Genomic DNA, 19462 nt, shown 5'->3' with positions numbered 1-19462 from the left:
CAGTGCTTGCAAATGCTGGCCCCTGCCTTCCAAATGCCGTGGGGATCCCCCCCCCTCAAAAATCAAAATTTTGCTTGCTTCTAAAATTGTCTTGTGTACTTGTTTATTAATATTTATTTATTTATTTTATTATTATTTTTTTTTTTCTTTAGGCTTCGTTATGGTCATCATGGTACAGTAATTCCTGCTGGTTTTTATGAGCCATTTGATGCCCACGTAGAAGACTTAAAGCTTTGGTTACCACAAGCTGATAATCCGCCTGCTGATTTAGATGTAAATACCTCAAAATTTCTACTGACAAATGTTGGAGACCAATTTTGTGATTTAGTTGAACAAGAGAGAGATGTTCAGTCCCTCCACATGGGCGAAGGTGATTTTTTTAAAATTTGTTTTGTTTACTATATAGAATGATCCATAATAAAATTGACAAGATTATTTTATATGATTATGACATCCTTTGATATTCTGTAGTACACTCTTACCATGCTCAGTTCAGTTGAGCAACTCCCCCTCTCAATCCACTTTGGTTATAATTTTATCAGAAGCTTTAAATGTTGTAGTTAACATTTTCCCTTTCTGCAGCACTACAAGCCTTGATAATGATTCTCTTTTTATCATCATGGTCAGTATTGCTTTTGTTATTTATAAATGTCTTGTTTATTCTCCACTGTGACCACCAGATTAGAGGAGTTTAGAATAAATCAGGAATGCAATCATTAATTGCATTTAGCAGTCACACAGGCTTGAACTACAGTCCACTTAAAGAGTGTGTGCTACTGCAATCTTGCTAATGACCACTCAGCTTCAAAATGCTTTTTTAAATTCTTTCATATTGCCTAGAAGTGGGAACATTTTTAATATCACTGGAAGTAATATAAGTTAATCCCATTTTTGTCACTTATCCAGGCCTTGTATTTGACTATAGGTTTATATATCATTCTCTGTTATTGTTTTCAAAAAGTTTTCCATTATACAGGCATTTCTTGAGTTACATCTGTTTGATTTACACTGATGTGTACTTACATTACTAGTAAATTGTCACTTATGTTATTACTTGCATGTGTTAACTTGCAAAAGATGCAAAGTCAAGATTTTTTAATTTAAAAAAAAAATTAAAAATCTTGTTTATACTCCAGCACAACCACCAGGTCAGTGGAGTTTACAATAAATCAATCAATACAAACGTGAATCGTATTTAGCAGTCACAGGCTTGGAATCCAGTCCACTCAAAGAGCGTGTACTAAGCACTCGTGCTCCAATAACATAGGCAGGCCTGACGGTCTACATCAGGCCTGCCTATGTTATTGTAGGCCCTAAAAACTGGAGTAGTAAGAGTATTACACAAGGAAATTGAGCACTTGATGGTAATAGGCTCTCCTTATCATCTCATTAATTTGTGTGCAGAAAAGGGTACTGCTAGAATTCCTGTGAAAGTGAATGAATGAATGATGATTTTCTGCTATCTAGAATGAGGTGCTAAAAGAAAAAGTAGATTTAAACAGTTTAAATTAATGAATGCCACTGAAGTGAAAAAAGTGTGCGTGTGCTCCAGACACACCTTAAAGTAAATTTATAAAATATTAAAAATTGTGCAACTAAATAGCCCAAAGCATCATTTAGCAAGTAGAATTATTTTAATTTGTGCTATGTTTACTATTATTATTTATTGGTTTCACTTCAATAGCCACTTTTTAAAGTGGATACAAAATACCCATGAAAGGAAGAAGCAGCATAGAAGGAAATTAAGACAACACATGAATTGAGATCAGAGGAAAAGTTTGGCCTGATTGAATCTAAAATTGCCTTTGAATGGGAGAGCATTGAATATACAAAGAAACATGTTGGAGACTACAAAAAAAAGTGGCTTTAATAATGTTGAGGAGATTGGTTGCCATCAATTTAACCAAATCACGTGATAAATATCTGACTGAAAAAGAATTCCTTAACTTAAAGAATGAAAATCTGATTTAAAAATATATTAAATCTGCAGTTCAAAAAATGAATACAACGATGAACAAGTCAGAAATCTTTACCCATTTAGAAGCTGCAATGGCTGTCTTTGTTGAGAAAGATGAAGATAAGCAAATGAACAGCTAAGCTAGCAGAGACTAAAAAAACATGGATTTTACCAGAGTACTACAGTACTTACTCAGTAGATGCATATTTTAAATTACCTCAGCCACCAATAATAGAAATCTTTTCTGTGACCAAGTTTAAAAAATTAAAAATAATAATTAAAAAAACAAAAAAAAAAAAAAACTAGTGTAATCTTTCTTTCTTCCATGGTTATAGCCAAATGGAGATGAGTTCCATGTTAAATAAATAGTTTACTAATTTACACAGATAGTTTACACAAATAATAGATACACAAAGTTACAATCTTATTTTATTATGTTGTTATTGAATCTTTCTACATAAAATAGGTAAGTCTACTACTTTCCCTGTTACTGTGTTATGCACATAATTTTTTTCCAAGAAACCCATCTATTTTTAAATATATTTAGATATACAGTAATACCCCGAAGTTACGTGATAGGTGGGTCCGACGAAAATCGCTTAAGTCGAATTCGCGTAAGTTGGGGTACAACTTTGCATATAAATACATATAAATTTTGTTTAATTGGGACCAAGGACTAACAAAAACACTAGTTTAGAAGAAAAATAATAATAAAATTGCAGTTCTTTACTTTATACATATTAATACAAAATATATATTAAAAAAATAAATGACTTACGTAAAAAAAGTTATTTCGATGTCGATGGCTTCATAAAATCTAACAAATCCGTCTGACGACACAGCGCCTTCTTTTTTTCACGCAGAATTTCTTCGTAGCAAGCTAATAATTTTTTTATTCCTTGCTTTGTAGCTATAACGTGTTCTTCGTTGGAGTCTATGTTTTCTAAAGTTTTTAAGCCATTTTCAATTGAGCTGAGACCTTCTGTCAAGTTTGCAATTGTCATGTGCTTTTTGCCGTTGCCTCATTTAGGTCTGTAGCATGTGCAGTATCACATGGTCTTTCATTTCGCTCAAAGCGTTTCACAATTTCATATTTTTTCTCTATCGACAGAGGCGGACTGGCCATAAGCCTTACCATGGAAACCCCGGTGGGCTGGTGTGATTTTGGCCATAAACCATAGTATGAGGCCACTATAAATTTTCCCGGGTAAGAATTTTTTGACCCAGTCCGCCTCTGTTTATCGATAATTGCTTTTCTTTTTCTCTCTGAATCTGCAGTGTCTTCACCAGTACGCTTCCTTTTCACACCTTTTAAGTATTTTACTCATTTTTAAGGAATAAAGCACAATTACAAAACGAGGTTTATGCATATCAAGCATAAACATTTGTTTATGCTTGATATGCATAAACAAAGCTACGTGCATGTAGCAACTGAATAAACAACACCATAAATGCAGAGATATGCTATTAACACCTCACATTTCTAGGGGTTACTACCATAAAACAATAAAAATCCAGTTGTTTCTGCTAGTGGAATCTGTTATAAACTGGTAGTAAACTCGATCTAATTGCATACCGATAGCTGGAATTGTGTTGGTTTTTACGTTATTATGGTGAAACGTGTTTCCCCTTCACTGATATAAAAAACAAATACATTTTCAGAATCTTCTCTTCATTCCTATCGTGTTGCGTTCGGTTGGGGTGATTCTGCGTTCGACTGCCATTTCTTGTAAACACAAAGGCGAATTGTGCATAAGCCAATTTGGTTCGTGTTATATTATAAGATATCGTTACCCTATTTATAAATAGTGTATGATCGAATTCGTGTAGTGTAAACACGTGTTATACGAGGACTGACATACAGGCTCGACCAACGCGATCTATTTCTCTCGTGAAAACGATGTAATTTCTGACAAAAGTTGAGCACGAATTCGAACGCACACATATAAATATGACAGTTGGAATACAAATTCTTGTATATGTGTGCAGCTCATGCACAGCAAAGTTGACTTTTGTTCATCTTTCGCTCTCACTCTCTGCCGTTGCACCGTATATCGATAACATATGAAAAACAACTGTGAAGATAGTGGGCGGCAGTGTTGCCAAATGAAAAAATCAAGAACTGCGTAACTCTGAATTAGCGTAAGTCGGGGTATTACTAGATATATATATATCAGTGTACGCGCACACACACACACACACACGGCATACCAGGGTTTCCCTGGTAAGCCGTATGGCTAGTCTGTCGATAGAGAAAAAATATGAAATTGTGAAACGCTTTGAGCAAAATGGGGAAAAAAACAAAAAACATTTGATATTGCACATGTTACCGGCCTAAATGAGGCAACACCGAGAATTTAAAAAAATGCAGGGAAAATAAAAACAACTTTCATAGAAGGAACAACTCAAAGTGTAACAAAATCCATTTAATCAAGACACAGAGAACTGGAAGAGATGGAATGGCTGTCATCTGTTTGGATAGAAGATCAAACAAAGAACAGGTTTGCTTACGATAGAAGCAAAAGCATCAGCAATATTTTATTACATAATAGTCGTAATAAAATACATAAGTATTTTATTGCGATTATTTATTGTTTTGGTAATGTTTTGGTTACAAATATGTGTTCAATCTTGAGTGGTCGGCGCCTAACCCTATTTTTTCCCATAGGGCCTGTTATTTATATTGCACAAGGGTTTCTAGGAACACAACTATCATGCTATACGAGGACTGACTGTATATGATGCCAAAATTATATTTTGCATCTCGTTCCTTTGTTACTGATTACAATGACAAGTTTTTCTGATAGCTTTTTACTTTGTGTTATTAGTACTTGTTAACTCACTTTATCTTTTTGTGGCTATTTAAAAAAAAAAGTTGAAATTAACTACACAAACTAAAATTGACTGTAAAGTAAATTGAAAACGGCATTGCTGATCTGTGCATCTGGATACAACTAAAAACAACCACCTGTCAGCAAAGGACATTTTCTGAAGAGAAGTTTTATAAAAAAAACTCTTCAATGAACATCAGTTAATTAAAACTCCATGTGGGCACTCTCTTTGTCATGACTCACTGATTGGGAGGATAGATGAAGTGTATATTTCCAGTTTGGCTTGCAGTTTAGCTGTTTTATCCTTACCTTTTTTTTTTTTTATGAAAACCCCAAACACGAGAGGTATTATAACCTATAGTACTTAGTACCGTGCTTGGGTTGGAGGTTGAGAAGACGAAAGAAGATATTTGTTGATATTGGACTTGAACTTCTGTAGATTGTAATTTTCAGGAAATACGTATGAAGGAAGGTTGTTCCAGAAAACGGCAGTTGAATGAATAAATGAGGAAGATGAAAAGTTGGTTCTGTGGGTTTGAAGTTGGACAGTACATGTGGCGGCACATGTTCGGACTGTTTTGAAAGAGAGAGCGGGAATTATAGAAGCCAATTCAGAAGAACAGTGCCCATGGAAGTATCTGTAGAAGAGGCATGCAGCAGAAACAGTGCATCTATGAGACAGCGAGTGGAGAGACTCTGTTAGAGATGAATCATTAATTAACCTAACTGCCCTCTTCTGAATGGAATCAAGAAGCCTGAGAGAGGTTTTGGGGGCACCACCCCAGATGTGGGAACAATATTCCATGGCAGGGCAGATTTGCGATTTATACAGAGTGAGCAGCTGTTTGGGGGAAATGTAATGCCGAGAGCGAAAGAGAAAACCAAGTTTTTTAGATGCAGAGGAAGCAATATTTGTAATGTGCTTGTGCCAAGAGAGATTAGAAGTCAGAGTAATCTCCGAAAGAGATATATCATTTTGCCTAGAAATCGAAGTGTCACTAAAGATAAGCATAGGAGCAGAAGAATCCTTTTTGCGAGATATAAGACAAGATTGAGTTTTAGAATGGTTGAAATCAACTAAGTTGTCTTTGCCCCACTGGAGAATTAGCTGAAGATCGGCATTTAAGGAATTGGCAGCAGATTTTCGAGAACTTGAAGCTGATTGAGCTGGACAAAGTTTCTCAAAATGGAAAGTAGAATGCAATGTGCTATCATCGGCAAAACTATGGATAGGATTTCCAGTCAATGGAAGAAGGTCATTGATATACAAGAGGAAAAGAGTGGGGGAAAGAACTGAACCTTGGGGGATACCGGCATTAGTGGAGAAGTTAGAAGACAGAGAGCCATCTACCATCACCCTCAGTGAGCGATCAGAGAGAAAACTGGATAACCAATTACTAAAAACAGTTGGCAAACCATAAGATGGAAGCTTGTTTAGAAGACCTTTATGCCAAACACGATCAAAAGCCTTTGAGATGTCAAGAGCAACTACTTGCGTTTCACCGAACCTTTCCATTGAATTAGTCCATAAATGGGTAACATAAGCCAGAATATCACTAGTGGATCAACACTGACGGAATCCGTACTGGCGATCGTTGATCAGATGGAAGGTTTCTAGGTAGTTTAAGAGTTGGCGGTTAATTGATTTCTCCATTACTTTAGAAAGAGTAGAAGTAATTGCAATGGAACGATAATTGGATGGGAGGGATTTGTCACTCTTTTTAGGAACTGGCTGGATATGAGCAAATTTCCAAGCAGAAGGAAAAACACCTTTGGAATAAGAAAGTGAAAAAAGGTGGCAAAGAATAGGAGTAAGTTCAGGAACACAGTTTTGAGAACAAGTGGAGAAATACCATCGGGACCTGGAGCTTTCTGATATTCTTTTGACGGAAGACCACAGGAGGCATTGAATGGAGCGTGTTAGGAATGGTGGGAAGTGTTTTACCAAGATCATTAATACATGAGCTCAAAGAAAAATGGGATGCTAGCAGGTCAGCTTTATCCTTGGCTGAAGTGACAACAGAACCATCTGGTTTGGACAGAGGTGGGAGCAGAGATGGGCAAAAGTTGCGGCCAATAGCTTTGGCAAGAGACCAGAATGCTCGGCTACCATTAGGGCAAGAAGCAAGTTTTCTACTCTTAGCCTGTTCAAACTCTAGTTTGGACTGATTAATAACTGCTTTACAATTGTTGCGAGCTTTGGTGTAGGCAGAAAATGAAACTGAAGAATTAGAAACAAGCCGATTACGATATGCAACGTTCTTCTCTTGGACAGCCTTAGCACGTTTATTGGAAAACCAAGGTTTAGATAAAGGACGAGATTTTAAAGTGGAGTGTGGGATAAAGGATTCCATTCCTGCAAGAATAATTTCACTGACACAATCTGAGCAAACGTTGACATCAGAAGTTTTGAAACAGTAATCAGACCAAGGAAATGAAGAAAAGAAGTCTCGCAGGTCATCCCATTTTGCATTCTTGTAATGCTAAACAATACGAGGTTGGGAATAGCCATGAGATAAAGGTTCCATTGGAGAAGAGGCAATCACCAAGTTGTGATCTGAAGTGCCTAAAGGACCTCTCACTTCAATCTTGTACTTAGAAGAGTTGTTTGTGAGAAAAAGATCAAGCGTATTGGCTGTATGATTAGGATTGTCTGGTATTCTTGTAGGTAAATGAACAATCTGTGCTAGGTCATTAGTAATTGCAAAAGCCTCAGCATCTCGACCTGCTGGGTCGGTGTGACTAGAAAACGGAAGCCAGCTGGAGTTGTGAACGTTAAAATCACCAAGGAAAATTACCTCACTGTTAGGAAAGTTGGACTGGAGAAAGTCAAGTTGCAAAGAGAGGAAGTCAAAGAGCTCCAAGTGATTAGTGGAGTTGGGAGAACGGTAGAGACAACAGATGAATTTTACACAATGAGGTAGAGAGATTTTAAGCCAGAGAAGATCAAAGAGAGGAGATTCCAAATTGCCAAGTCTCTGACAGGGAATATCAGAACGGACATATGCACAAGTACCACCTTTGAGGCGAAAGGAATCATACAGCAAATAATTTGGACATCTGAGATGAGCAGTAGTTGAATCAACTGATAACTGAGATTCAGTCAGAAAAAGTACACGGGGTTTGGAAGACTGCAAGTGGAAATGGACATCGTTGAGATTAGAATTGAGACCACGTATATTTGTGAAATGAATTAGGAAGTCCTTGGGAGGTTTAGATCTTTTCGCAGATAAGCTTGCTCTATTATTTTGACAATTCATGGTGTATTCAATAGTAAGAAAAAGTGGGTGGGACATGCTGTATGAAGTAATGAAATTTTTGGATATGGCGTACATGTGGTAAGAATATACCCAGATCCTTGACATAACGTGGCCTCGACAATGCTCCCCGCATACACACTACTCGGACTCCCTCCAGTCACTATCTGGCAGAGTAGAGGTAGCAAGATTATACACTAGCTGATCCGGAAGCTTCCTAGAGAGTTACCAATAGGTTCAGTCCGCTGTACTAACTAGCGGCCGGCCTGCGAACACCGTTTTAGAGCTGTACCCTCGAAATGTAAGGAATATTGGATCTCGCCACGACATTCATCATAACCTCAAAAATCATCAATCATACTGCATGATGGAAGGGTTGGCCGGAACTTAGCTCTAGAGACTAAACATGGGTTCCACCACTTCAAGCCTGCAATAAGCAAAGTGGTGGTATTTCACCGGTTGATGAGAGTCATCTACCACCTAGTACTGCCTGGTAACATAGAGGGGCGGCGTTCCTCCATGTGGTGTGGGCGCCACACCTCGACCCCTGCTTACGTTGGTTCACACCTGGGTGGTCACCCACCATGTACTTGTGCATGAAGGTTATACCCAGGATTACTAACAGTCCCACCATCGTGAAGGTGCAAGCAGAGGATTTGGCTGTCGTAGACCGTCCGGACTTCGCCGAAATTGGGTCCACTTTGACTTGAGTGTCACCCGAATATCAGTTCCATCAGCGTTTTAGACTCCCAGGTAGCAAGAACAGCTTGTCTGGCATATCTGAGAGAATGTCTGTGACAACCTCAAGGACCAAATTACTTATGTAGCATTGGCAAAAAGTCTATTCAAATCAAAAACTACAAAGTCTTTGATTTAAATTTGATTTCAAAAACCACACCTTTGAAAGCACACCTGTTGAATTGAAGGTGATTTTTAAATAAAATTGAAGACCGTGGGGGGGGGCTTCCAAGCACTCAAACACTAATGTGGGATCTCCTCCCAAGGCATTTGGAGTGAAAGTGCTACTCTAGGACAACAGAGCAACACTGGGGAGAGGCTGTCAAAAACAGCACTTATCAGCAGACAAGAAATCGATGAACTGCACTATAGCAGTGGACAACTGTATCTCATATATAAGCAAATGCTTATGTTATTTCGAAATTTTGTACAACATTAAGCCACAAAATTTTAAACTTAAATAGAAGTGGCTTGTAGTATCAAAGGTGGAAAAAATAATGGAAACACCTGTGATAAGTGTTACAGGTAGGCACTAATTTGGTATTCGACCATGCTTTGCTTTTAAAACAGCTTGTATTCTATGTGTAATAGATTCAAATACATCTTCAGCTGTCTTAAGAGGAATATTGGACTATTCTTCATGGAGGAACATTTCAAGCTCCTTGAGTAATGAAGGGGAGGAAATCTGCATCTCAACTGCCTGTTTAAATATGCCTGCAGTGACTTGATATCATTTTAGTCTGGTGATTGTGCAGGCCTTGGGATATGATTAGCCTTATTTTTATGTTAGATATATCCAAGACTTTACATATCCAGTTGTGTGTATTGGAGCATTATCGTCTTGAAACATGGCCTCTTTTGTGGAAAACAGTGTCACAGGATGAACCTGGTCACTCAGAATAGCAAGGTAATTGGTGGCAATAATTTGCCCATTCAGGATGATCGGTCCTAAAGAATACCAAGATATTTCTGTCAAACCCATTGTTGAACCTCTTCCATATTTGACAGCTGACACAAAACAGTCAGGATAATGCACTTCCTTGGGCATTAGCCAAACAAACTATTGGAAAAGCTGTAGATGATGATTCATCTCAAAATATGGCATTAGAAATCATGATGCCCAGTTTTTGTACTCCTTATGCCTAACTGTGTAAGGAGCACAAAAACTGGTAATGATAAAAAAAAAAAAAAAAAGAGGGTGTAATCCTCTTTTTATCTTTACCACCAGTAACGAGCAGATTGGCAATAGCAGCTCTGCCATAACAGCTTTATGAAGGTCTCGCCAAACTGTTTTCTAGTAAGTGGATTGCTGGGACTCGCATTAAGTTCTGTGGTTATTTTTTCGGTCTGCTGCATTCCTTTACAGTGTCAAGTGGTCTCTCATTTAGCTTCAATTTTCTGCCTCAATTCATCCTGATAAATTTTTTGTTTTACCATACTTGATGAATCTGACATTTCGTGTTTCAGTGTGCTTGCTCTAGATACATTAAACAGATGAGCATAGTCACCCTGCTAAATGTGTGTGAACAGTTTGACCTCTTTGGCATTTAAACAGGTTTATCATTTTTTGCATTACCTCTAAATAAACATAAATTTTTATCATCTTTCCTGCGAGAAACAAAAAAAAAAAAAAAAAAAAATCACCGTTGGCTCTGTGTGGAGCTGAAGGTGGATCCATGAATAATGTCGTGGGAAATGAAAGAATACAATTTAAGCTGAATAAAATCAGTTTTATTTTATTCAGTATTTTGATTTACAATCAACAAGAAAGGTTTGTGGTAACTAAAGTAGGATACATAGTTGAAACAATTCAAACTATTAACATTGCAATCGAAGACCAAGTCTGACCGAGCTTTCCATCTTTTGGTCTTTTCTCAAATTTCTGTATAATATTTTCATTCCATATGTCAGTAGAATCATCATCAAGGTTTTCTTCAACTGTTCGCTTCATACTCTTACTTTTCTGATGCTCGTGAGGCCAAGTACTTGGCCTCATGAGCGTCTACTAGCCTCAGACATTGGCTGGCGAAGCAAATACCAAGCTGCCTCTTGCGAGCTCATTTCAACTCTGTTCAATATTTTAATGCTAACGCATTTTGACAAGTCAGTGTACTCTTGATCTGGATACTCTTCTTGCAATTTGATCAACTCAATGCAAATGGCTTATGCCTCTGTTGGTTTTGTTAACATATTCTACGTGTGATGCACATGAATGTTCCTCGAGTATGAACTGTAAATCTACGTTCAAATTTAATTTACCAGCTATCCAAGGATTGAAGGTATTCGTCCAAAGTTGTGTCATATTTCTTTTCATTAGAATGGTAGGTCTTGTCAATCCTGATCGAATAATATCCAAGTAAGTTTTCATATCCAACTTGTGCTCTTCTCAGACTGCTCGAGTGTATCGTAATGTTTCTCTTAAAGATCTTTCTTATATTGTTGAAAACACCGTTTGAAACTTGAACGTCAGTTGTCTTGTGTGTTCATCGGTATTAAAACTCGAATTTGATCCATGGGCCAATATGGAATATTGAATCTGCATCGATCATGATTCTGCTTGAAACAAGTAAATGTATGCGTGTGCACTTGATTTGAGTAAGACGGAAGATTCGAAGCATCAATGCTGCACAATTCATATGTTATTTCTGCAGTCTTTGGCATACCTTCCGAAACCAGTTCTTTAGAATTGTTTTGTAGCCACAGCAAAATATGAGCATGCAGACTGCCACAATGCTGGAACTCTATACGCTTGAAGAAATCAATTACTTTGAATTTCCCAAATTGAATTTCCGATTGAAGTATATGCATTATAACGTCAACTAGCTTATTAAAGTATATTACAAATGTGACTGGATCCTCGTTGACAAGCTTCGTACGCTGCAATGCTGTCAATTCTTTCATTGGATTGTTATCTTCTGTATCTTCGCTACTGTTTAGTCTGTGAAGTATTTTCAAGAGATGAGGCCAGCGAAACTCAAGGTCAGAAACATAGTCGGTTTACCAAGTTGTCTGATCATAGCTAAGACATCTTTCTTGCGTTGAGACCAGTAGTGTACAGAATTTGGAATGGATTTGAGAAACGACAAGTTACATTCGATGCACTCTTTGATAAATCCTTTGTCTTCTATCATGCGTTTTATGTTGGAAGTTTCTCCGAAGCATTTGAACGTGGAATATAAAACTTCGGTTATTCTCAAGCGTAAAATTTTTACTGCCCTGTATAGAATATGATGTGGCATTACTCCTCGGCGATCTTTTTGTCTTATTTCACTAGTTGTCATCATAAATGGACTAACATGTAATCTATCTTTAAATTTACGTGGATGGCCTAAGTATATCCCTGGAAACGACAGTTCCTCAGCATTTTCATCATAAACTATCAACATCGGTTGATTGTGTTGTCCAGGAGCAATTACAAGATATTTGTCTTCATTCCAAAGTAAAGTGTGTTGCTGTGCCATAAGTAATTTGATTTCACTTTCAGACGACGCGATCTTCTCTACATTGTCTACTTGTTCGCTATTGGTAACTCTCGATGAAACTTTAGCCAGCAACTAACGATTGACTGTGATGTTATAATGTTTGTACAGAGGAGTATTGATACAGTCAAATCGCGGCCAAGGTATTTGGCAGTGATTTGACTGTTTTTCTCACATATCCTTGCAAGTAAGTTAGTTTATGAATCAAATGCTTTTTGATTTGGACGTTGAATGCATAATGATTGTCTAAAGCACGAGGCAATCCTCTAACCATATTCACATTGAATGGAACATTTATGATTTGTCCGACAATACGTAACTACCAGTGTAAAATTTGCATAAATGGCAATGTAACCGAAACCAACTGTTCACTTATACAATCGAGCAGCGGTAAATTCAGCGGATGATATATGAAGCCGTTAGACTTGGATAACGATGGTACATTTCTCGATTCTAAACTTGTGAAGCATGTATTGCAAAGCATAAATAATGTCTTGTTTTCTGCTTCTGGAAATCCGTCTTCAAGAATTTGTATATGGTTTGGCTCTGGTAATCTCAGATCATTTTGAAGCCACAGTCTGTCGCAAACACTGCAGACATATCTGAACGAGTTGTTCAAAAACGTTCTTTCAGATTCTTTTGAAGTCATGTATAAGACTTGATGATCTTCATTCACTGATTGCACCGTTCTTTTCGATGTTGTTGGCCGGACATCTGCCTCTAATTGATCTTACTTGTGTTGACGCTTATGACTTTCTCTCTTGCGTTCCGCCACCGACTTTGGTGTTTGCTTTTCAACATTAGATTTGTGATTTTGTCGAAATCTTTGAACATGTTTAGTTGATGTAACTTTCAATATTTGCCACTTTACTAAATGAAACACAACTGCACTGCTCGACAAATGCCAAGTAACTGAACGAAGTAGTTACTTTAACGAGTTGTTCAACTCTCAAACTAAAAACCCGATTTGGAATCTAGTTACGTATCCTTATAGAGCTCTCAGATGGCAACAATTTTGTTGCTTGCTGTTTTTGTCTAACATTTATAGTTTTCAAGATATTTCAAAAACAAACTTGAAAATGCTTGAATGTTTCAACTCTCTCAACTTTGCATCTCTATTACTGGGGAACCATAAGAGCTACATCAAAACTATTTATATATGTAAAAACGATGTTTCCTACTGAACAATTTTTCACTTACCGTGTATGTCTATCTATCATAGTTTAGAAGTTTTTGAGAGTGAAAGTAACCAGGGTGCAATGGCAAATGACCAAATTGTGAACTTTTTAGGGTCTCCCCCCCCCCCCCCAAAAAAAATGATAATTAATAGCAAAATTTCTAAATTTTCTTGCATATTCATCAACAGCATTATATACCCCGACAAAATAAGTATAAATTGTTTATACTATTGTCTATTAGTTTCGGAGATATAACAGCGGTTAGACGTTTCACTTTTTGTGACAGCCTGAGCACTGTAGAGTACCCCCAGCATAGACATTATTCACGTCAAAAAAAAAAAAAAAATCAGTGCCCATACATAAATTCATTATACAGCCATTTCATTCTGTTTACAGCATTTGTGCACTTTATATCTGTGTTGTATTCTGGCAAGTTTCAAACTTTTACTTATTTTATTGTAATTATTAATTACAGTACAATGGCCCCTAAGTATAGTGCTAGTGAAAAGAAGAGTCACACGACTTTTACTTTAAATTAAAAGCTATAAATGATTAAGCTTAGTGAGAAAGGCCTGTCGAACACCGAGGTAGGCTGTAAGCTAGGTTGGCATGCCAAACAGTTAGCACAGTAGTTGAACTCAAAGGAGAATTTCTTGAAGGAAATTAAAAGTGCTACTCCAATGAACACGAAAGTGATAAGAAAGCGAGACAGCCTTACTGCCGAATGGAGAAAGTTTTAGTGGTCTGGATAGAAGATCAAACCAGCCAAGGTGTAATCCACAGCAGGGCCCTAATTCTCTTCAATTCTATGAAGGCTGAGAGAGGTGAAGCAGCAGCAGAAGAGAGGCTTGAAGCTAGCAGAGGTTGGGTCATGAGGTTTAATGAAAGAAGCCATCTCCACAACATTAAGGTGAAGCAGCTAGTGCTGATGTAGAAGCTGCAGAAAGCTATCCAGATGAACTAGCTAAGGTAATTGATGAAGCTACATTAAGCAGCAGATTTTGAACTTCAACGAAAGGGCCCTATATTGGAAGAAGATGTTATCTAGGACTTTCATAGCTAGAGAGGAGAAATGAATGCCGGGCTTCAAAGCTGCAAAGGATAGGCTGACTCTCTTGTTAGTGGCTAATGCAGCTGGTGACTGAAAGTTGAAGCCACTGCTCATCTACCATTCTGAAAATAACAGGGCTCTCAAGGCTTATGCTAAATGAACCCTGTTGTCTTCCGTCAAAAGGATATCAGAAGGATTTTGATGAATCTTGATGCTAAGAAAGCTCCAGGTCCTGATGGTATTTCTCCACTTGTTCTCAAAACCTGTGCTCCTGAACTTACTCCTATTCTTTACCGCCTTTTTTCGCTTTCTTATTCCAGAGGTGTTTTTCCTTCTGTTTGGAAATTTGCTCATATCCAGCCAGTTCCTAAAAAGGGTGACAAATCCCTCCCATCCAATTATCGTCCCATTGCAATTACTTCTACTCTTTCTAAAGTAATGGAGAAATCAATTAACTGCCAGCTCTTAAACTACCTAGAAACCTTCCATCTGATCAACGATCGCCAGTATGGATTCCGTCAGTGTCGATCCACTGGTGATATTCTGACTTATGTTACCCATTTATGGACTAATTCAATGGAAAGGTTCGGCGAAACACAAGTAGTTGCTCTTGACATCTCAAAGGCTTTTGATCGTGTTTGGCATAAAGGTCTTCTAAACAAGCTTCCATCTTATGGTTTGCCAACTGTTTTTAGTAATTGGTTATCCAGTTTTATCTCTGATCGCTCACTGAGGGTGATGGTAGATGGCTCTCTGTCTTCTAACTTCTCCACTAATGCCGGTGTCCCCCAAGGTTCAGTTCTTTCCCCGACTCTTTTCCTCTTGTATATTAATGACCTTCTTCCATTGACTGGAAATCCTATCTATAGTTTTGCCGATGATAGCACATTGCATTCCACTTTCCATTTTGAGAAACCTTGTCCTGCTCAATCAGCTTCAACTTCTCGAAAATCTGCTACCAATTCCTTAAATGCCGATCTTCAGGTAATTCTCCAGTGGGGCAAAGACAACTTAGTTGATTTCAACCTATCTAAAACTCAGTCTTGTCTTATATCTCGCAAAAAGAATTCTTCTGCTCCTATGCTTATCTTTAGGGACACTCCGATTTCTAGGCCAAATGATATATCTCTTTTGGGGATTACCCTGACTTCTAATCTCTCTTGGCACAAGCACATTACAAATATTGCTTCCTCTGCATCTAAAAAACTTGGTTTTCCTTTCGCTCTCGGTGTTACTTTTCTTCCAAACAGCTGCTTACTCTGTATAAATCGCAAATCCGCCCTGGCGCCTCCGTAGCCAGGTGGGAAGGAGCAACAGTGCGTAGCACACGCTTCTTGATTAGACCGGGGTTCGAGCCCGTCACCACCAAATACGGAGGATGTGGAAAGGTCAGGGAATGACCATCGCATATCCCGGAGCAATATGGCCTTAGTTGCTATTGCTCCTAAAACCAAAAATAACAAATTACAAAGCAAATCCACCCTGCCATGGAATATTGTTCCCACATCTGGGGGGGGGGTGCCCCCAAAACCTCTCTCAGACTTCTTGATTCCATTCAGAAGAGGGCATTTAGGTTAATTAATGATTCAGAGTCTCTCCACTCGCTTTCTCATCGTACTGTTTCTGCTGCATGCCTCTTCTATAGATACTTCCATGGGCACTGTTCTTCTGAATTGGCTTCTATAATTCCCGCTCTCTCTTTCAAAACAGTCCGAACACGTGCTGCCACCAGCCAACATCCATTTACTGTCCAATTTCAAACCCACAGAACCAACTTTTCATCTTCCTCATTTATTCATTCAACTGCCGTTTTCTGGAATAACCTTTCTTCATACATATGTATTTCCTGAAAATTACAGTCTACAAAAGTTCAAGTCCAATGTCAACAAACATCTTCTTTCGTCTTCTGAACCTCCAACCCAAGCACGGTACTAAGTACTATAGGTTCTAATACCTCTCATGTTTGGGGATCACATAAAAAAAAAAAAAAAAAACTAAGGATTACTAAGGATAGTAATAAACCTCAATCTTCCTCGAATAACTCTAATAGATTTTGAGGTATAAAATATTAGAGTTAGCAAGCAAAAAGCAAAACATAGAAACAGCATTTTATATAGATAGATACTTGGGATTTACCGCAGTGTAACTGCCCGATCTTTTAGTAAGGATTCTGGTATTATAGTATGTGGTGATATTTGATGAAATTAGAAGAAATTTTAGAATACCTAATGTATCATAAATCCAATAATGATTAGAAAATTATCCTCATTTACTTAAAATAGTAGTTCAATTAGTTAATCAAAACTAGTTTTCTGTAAAAACAGAAATTAAATAAATAGAAAATGACCTATACCTTCTTGTAGTGGACTACAAAGCTAAAAGACTTATATTCCTTGTTTCTGCCTTTATATATGCTGAATGAAATTATAATGCAAATGAAAATATTAATTGAACTTCATGAGATGTTTGAATAATGCAGAAAATAGTAGATTAGAAATTAAAATTGAAAACCTAAATAAGTACACCTGTATTAGAAATTTTGCAAATATAAGAAAATACTGTAGGATACTGTAGGCCAAGAAAGATAGCAGTGCCCTCTTATTATTGGTTACTTTAATACCAACTTGAATAAATAATTATTTCCATGGAAGATAATGATAGAAAAATGCTGGAATTTGTACCAAAAGAAAATGTTGGCAAAATACTTACAGAAAATAACAGTAAAAGTGTATAACAGATGTGGAATGAAGAATTGTATCTATTACAGTAAACAATGACTGATATATTTTAACTCACTTTCACAAGAAATTAGCTGGTACCCTGATGAGTGAATAATGCTAAATATACCAAAAATTAATTACTGTCCCTAGAACAAATATAGGTACAACACTTTCTACAGTGTAAGCTATATGTAAAATGCACCAAGGGAAGTGCCTAATATATACATATGTACAAGTACTCAGACTAAACTTAGCGAGATTTAATTATATTTTAATTATGTAATTCATTTATAACTAATTTTGCGTTAATATTTTCATGCCATTTATTAATTGCTATATTTATAGCCCTGTTAAGATATTTTTCCATGAACTTTCCTGGGAATTCATTCCTAATCAGTTTGGCTTTTAATTCTTTTAGTGATTCTATTAAACTATTGCTGTTATTACCTATTTTTATTAATCTAAAACTCTGTTAAATAATAATGTTACTATGAATCCTTTTTGCAATATTTGAATGCCAATGCATTAAGCTAATAACTTCAAAGTTAAAGTCTACGTTTGTCATATACTTTGGTATACCAATTATTATCAACTTTATGTATATCTATATCTAGATATGTTGCAGCTGAAGTGCTATCTTTCTCGTTATTACTTTCCAGTTGTAACTCCTGAAGATACTGCGGTGAAATATCTTTCTGAAAGAGGGGTTCATTTATTACAATAAAATCGTCAATGTAACAATATAGTATTATGCTTTTATTTATATTCCTTTCATAATAGTGTAGGTAAAGATTTGCTACTATACAAGAACTGCATACCCCCATAGCATATTCCTATATGCTGCTTATATATGTTACTACCATTAAAGATGTAGCAGTTAAATAGACATAAATTTATGATACAGTCCCAATAGTACTAGTAATGTATTATGAAATTCATTATAATAGCAGTTAAAGATGTATTTCAAGTTATTATGAGATGTGCTTATATGTTTGATGCTTTGGGTGTTATCATTTAAATAATCTATTACTGGTTCGTTCATAATAATTTTTGATTCTCCTATGGTACTATAGATGATATTGAGCAGCGATTCCAGTTTTTTGTGTGGTAACTTTGCATAACTATTTCTGGACAATGTAATGAATCTAAATCCTATGGGGGCACCTCCGTAGCCAGGCGGGAAGGAGCAGCAGTGCGTAGCACACGCTTCTTGATTAGACTGGGGTTCGAGCCCGTCACCACCAAATACAGAGGATGCGGAAAAGTCAGGGAATGACCACCGCATATCCCGGAGCAATATGGCTTTAGTTGCTAATGCTCCTAAAAACCAAATAACAACAACAAATCCTATGGGTGCTTTGTGGAATTTTGGTATCCAGTGTATATAAGGAAATTTAGTATTTGGGTTATTTAATTTTAATTTTTTGCAAATAACCATTATTTTCTTAATGATAATACTGCTTTTAACATTCTCAATATTATATGTGGTACTATTGTTAAGTTCATTCAGTAAGTTGGAGGTGTAGAATTTTTTGCATATACTACTATAATTATTGGCTGCTTTATCAATGGTGGTAATTATAAATTTAGATTGTAAGTCTAGTAGCTGTTGCTTGATTAATCTTAAATCAAATATCCTGGCTGGTTTAATCCTTTTGTACATATGACTGACATATTTTATTTTCTAAAGCTTCGTAAGTAAGTGTAATCTACATTTGGAAGGCCTCCAATTGTGTATTATACTTGTAAGCCATTTTTAAACTGTATCAAGTCATTTCTCAATTGCTTTTTAATTAGATTTAAACCATTTTTTGTACATGGTCTAAATTTGAATCCATAGGCTAACATTTCTTAATTCCATATGCGGAACTATTGCTAAATTACATATTATAACATGCTTGTGGTGTTCGTCTAAAAATGCTTGATATTTGGGGAGATAACATAAGCATTCTGATTCTTGATAACTTTTGATTAGATTATTGGCCACTTGCTTGTAATTGCAGACGGTTAATCCTATTGGCTTAGTGTAACTAAAATGTATACTGATCTAGGGCTTGCAATAGGCAGAGCAAAATTAAATTGTTTGATAATTTGTTCAGCATAAATATTGTCTATGACTATGTTTATAAATCTGAAGTTAAGATATTCCTTGATATTTAATGTTATATTACCCAATTTGAATTTTAATATATCTATCAATAAATTATTTAAATGCTGATTATTATAGCTGTACTTACTATTTACTTTTAAA

At 36.6% G+C, this 19462-nt stretch overlaps 1 protein-coding gene across 2 annotated transcripts in view; it reads left to right on the top strand.

Moving 5' to 3' along the window:
* The window catches only part of LOC150077938 (uncharacterized), a 635130-nt gene that overhangs the window by 492796 nt on the left and 122872 nt on the right, over nt 1–19462 (top strand). For both annotated transcript variants that reach the window (XM_090384667.1, XM_090384666.1), the window contains one exon: nt 153–370. In XM_090384667.1, the coding sequence (XP_090240793.1) occupies nt 153–370 (218 nt within the window). The remainder of the gene's footprint in view (nt 1–152; nt 371–19462) is intronic.

The sequence above is a fragment of the Mastigoproctus giganteus genome, chromosome 11 (assembly GCF_048544385.1).
Source record: "Mastigoproctus giganteus isolate SK-2022 chromosome 11, ASM4854438v1, whole genome shotgun sequence".
Classification (NCBI taxonomy): domain Eukaryota; kingdom Metazoa; phylum Arthropoda; class Arachnida; order Uropygi; family Thelyphonidae; genus Mastigoproctus; species Mastigoproctus giganteus.
The sequence above is the reverse complement of the archived record's forward strand: the minus strand, read 5'-3'. Positions and strand labels throughout refer to the sequence as shown.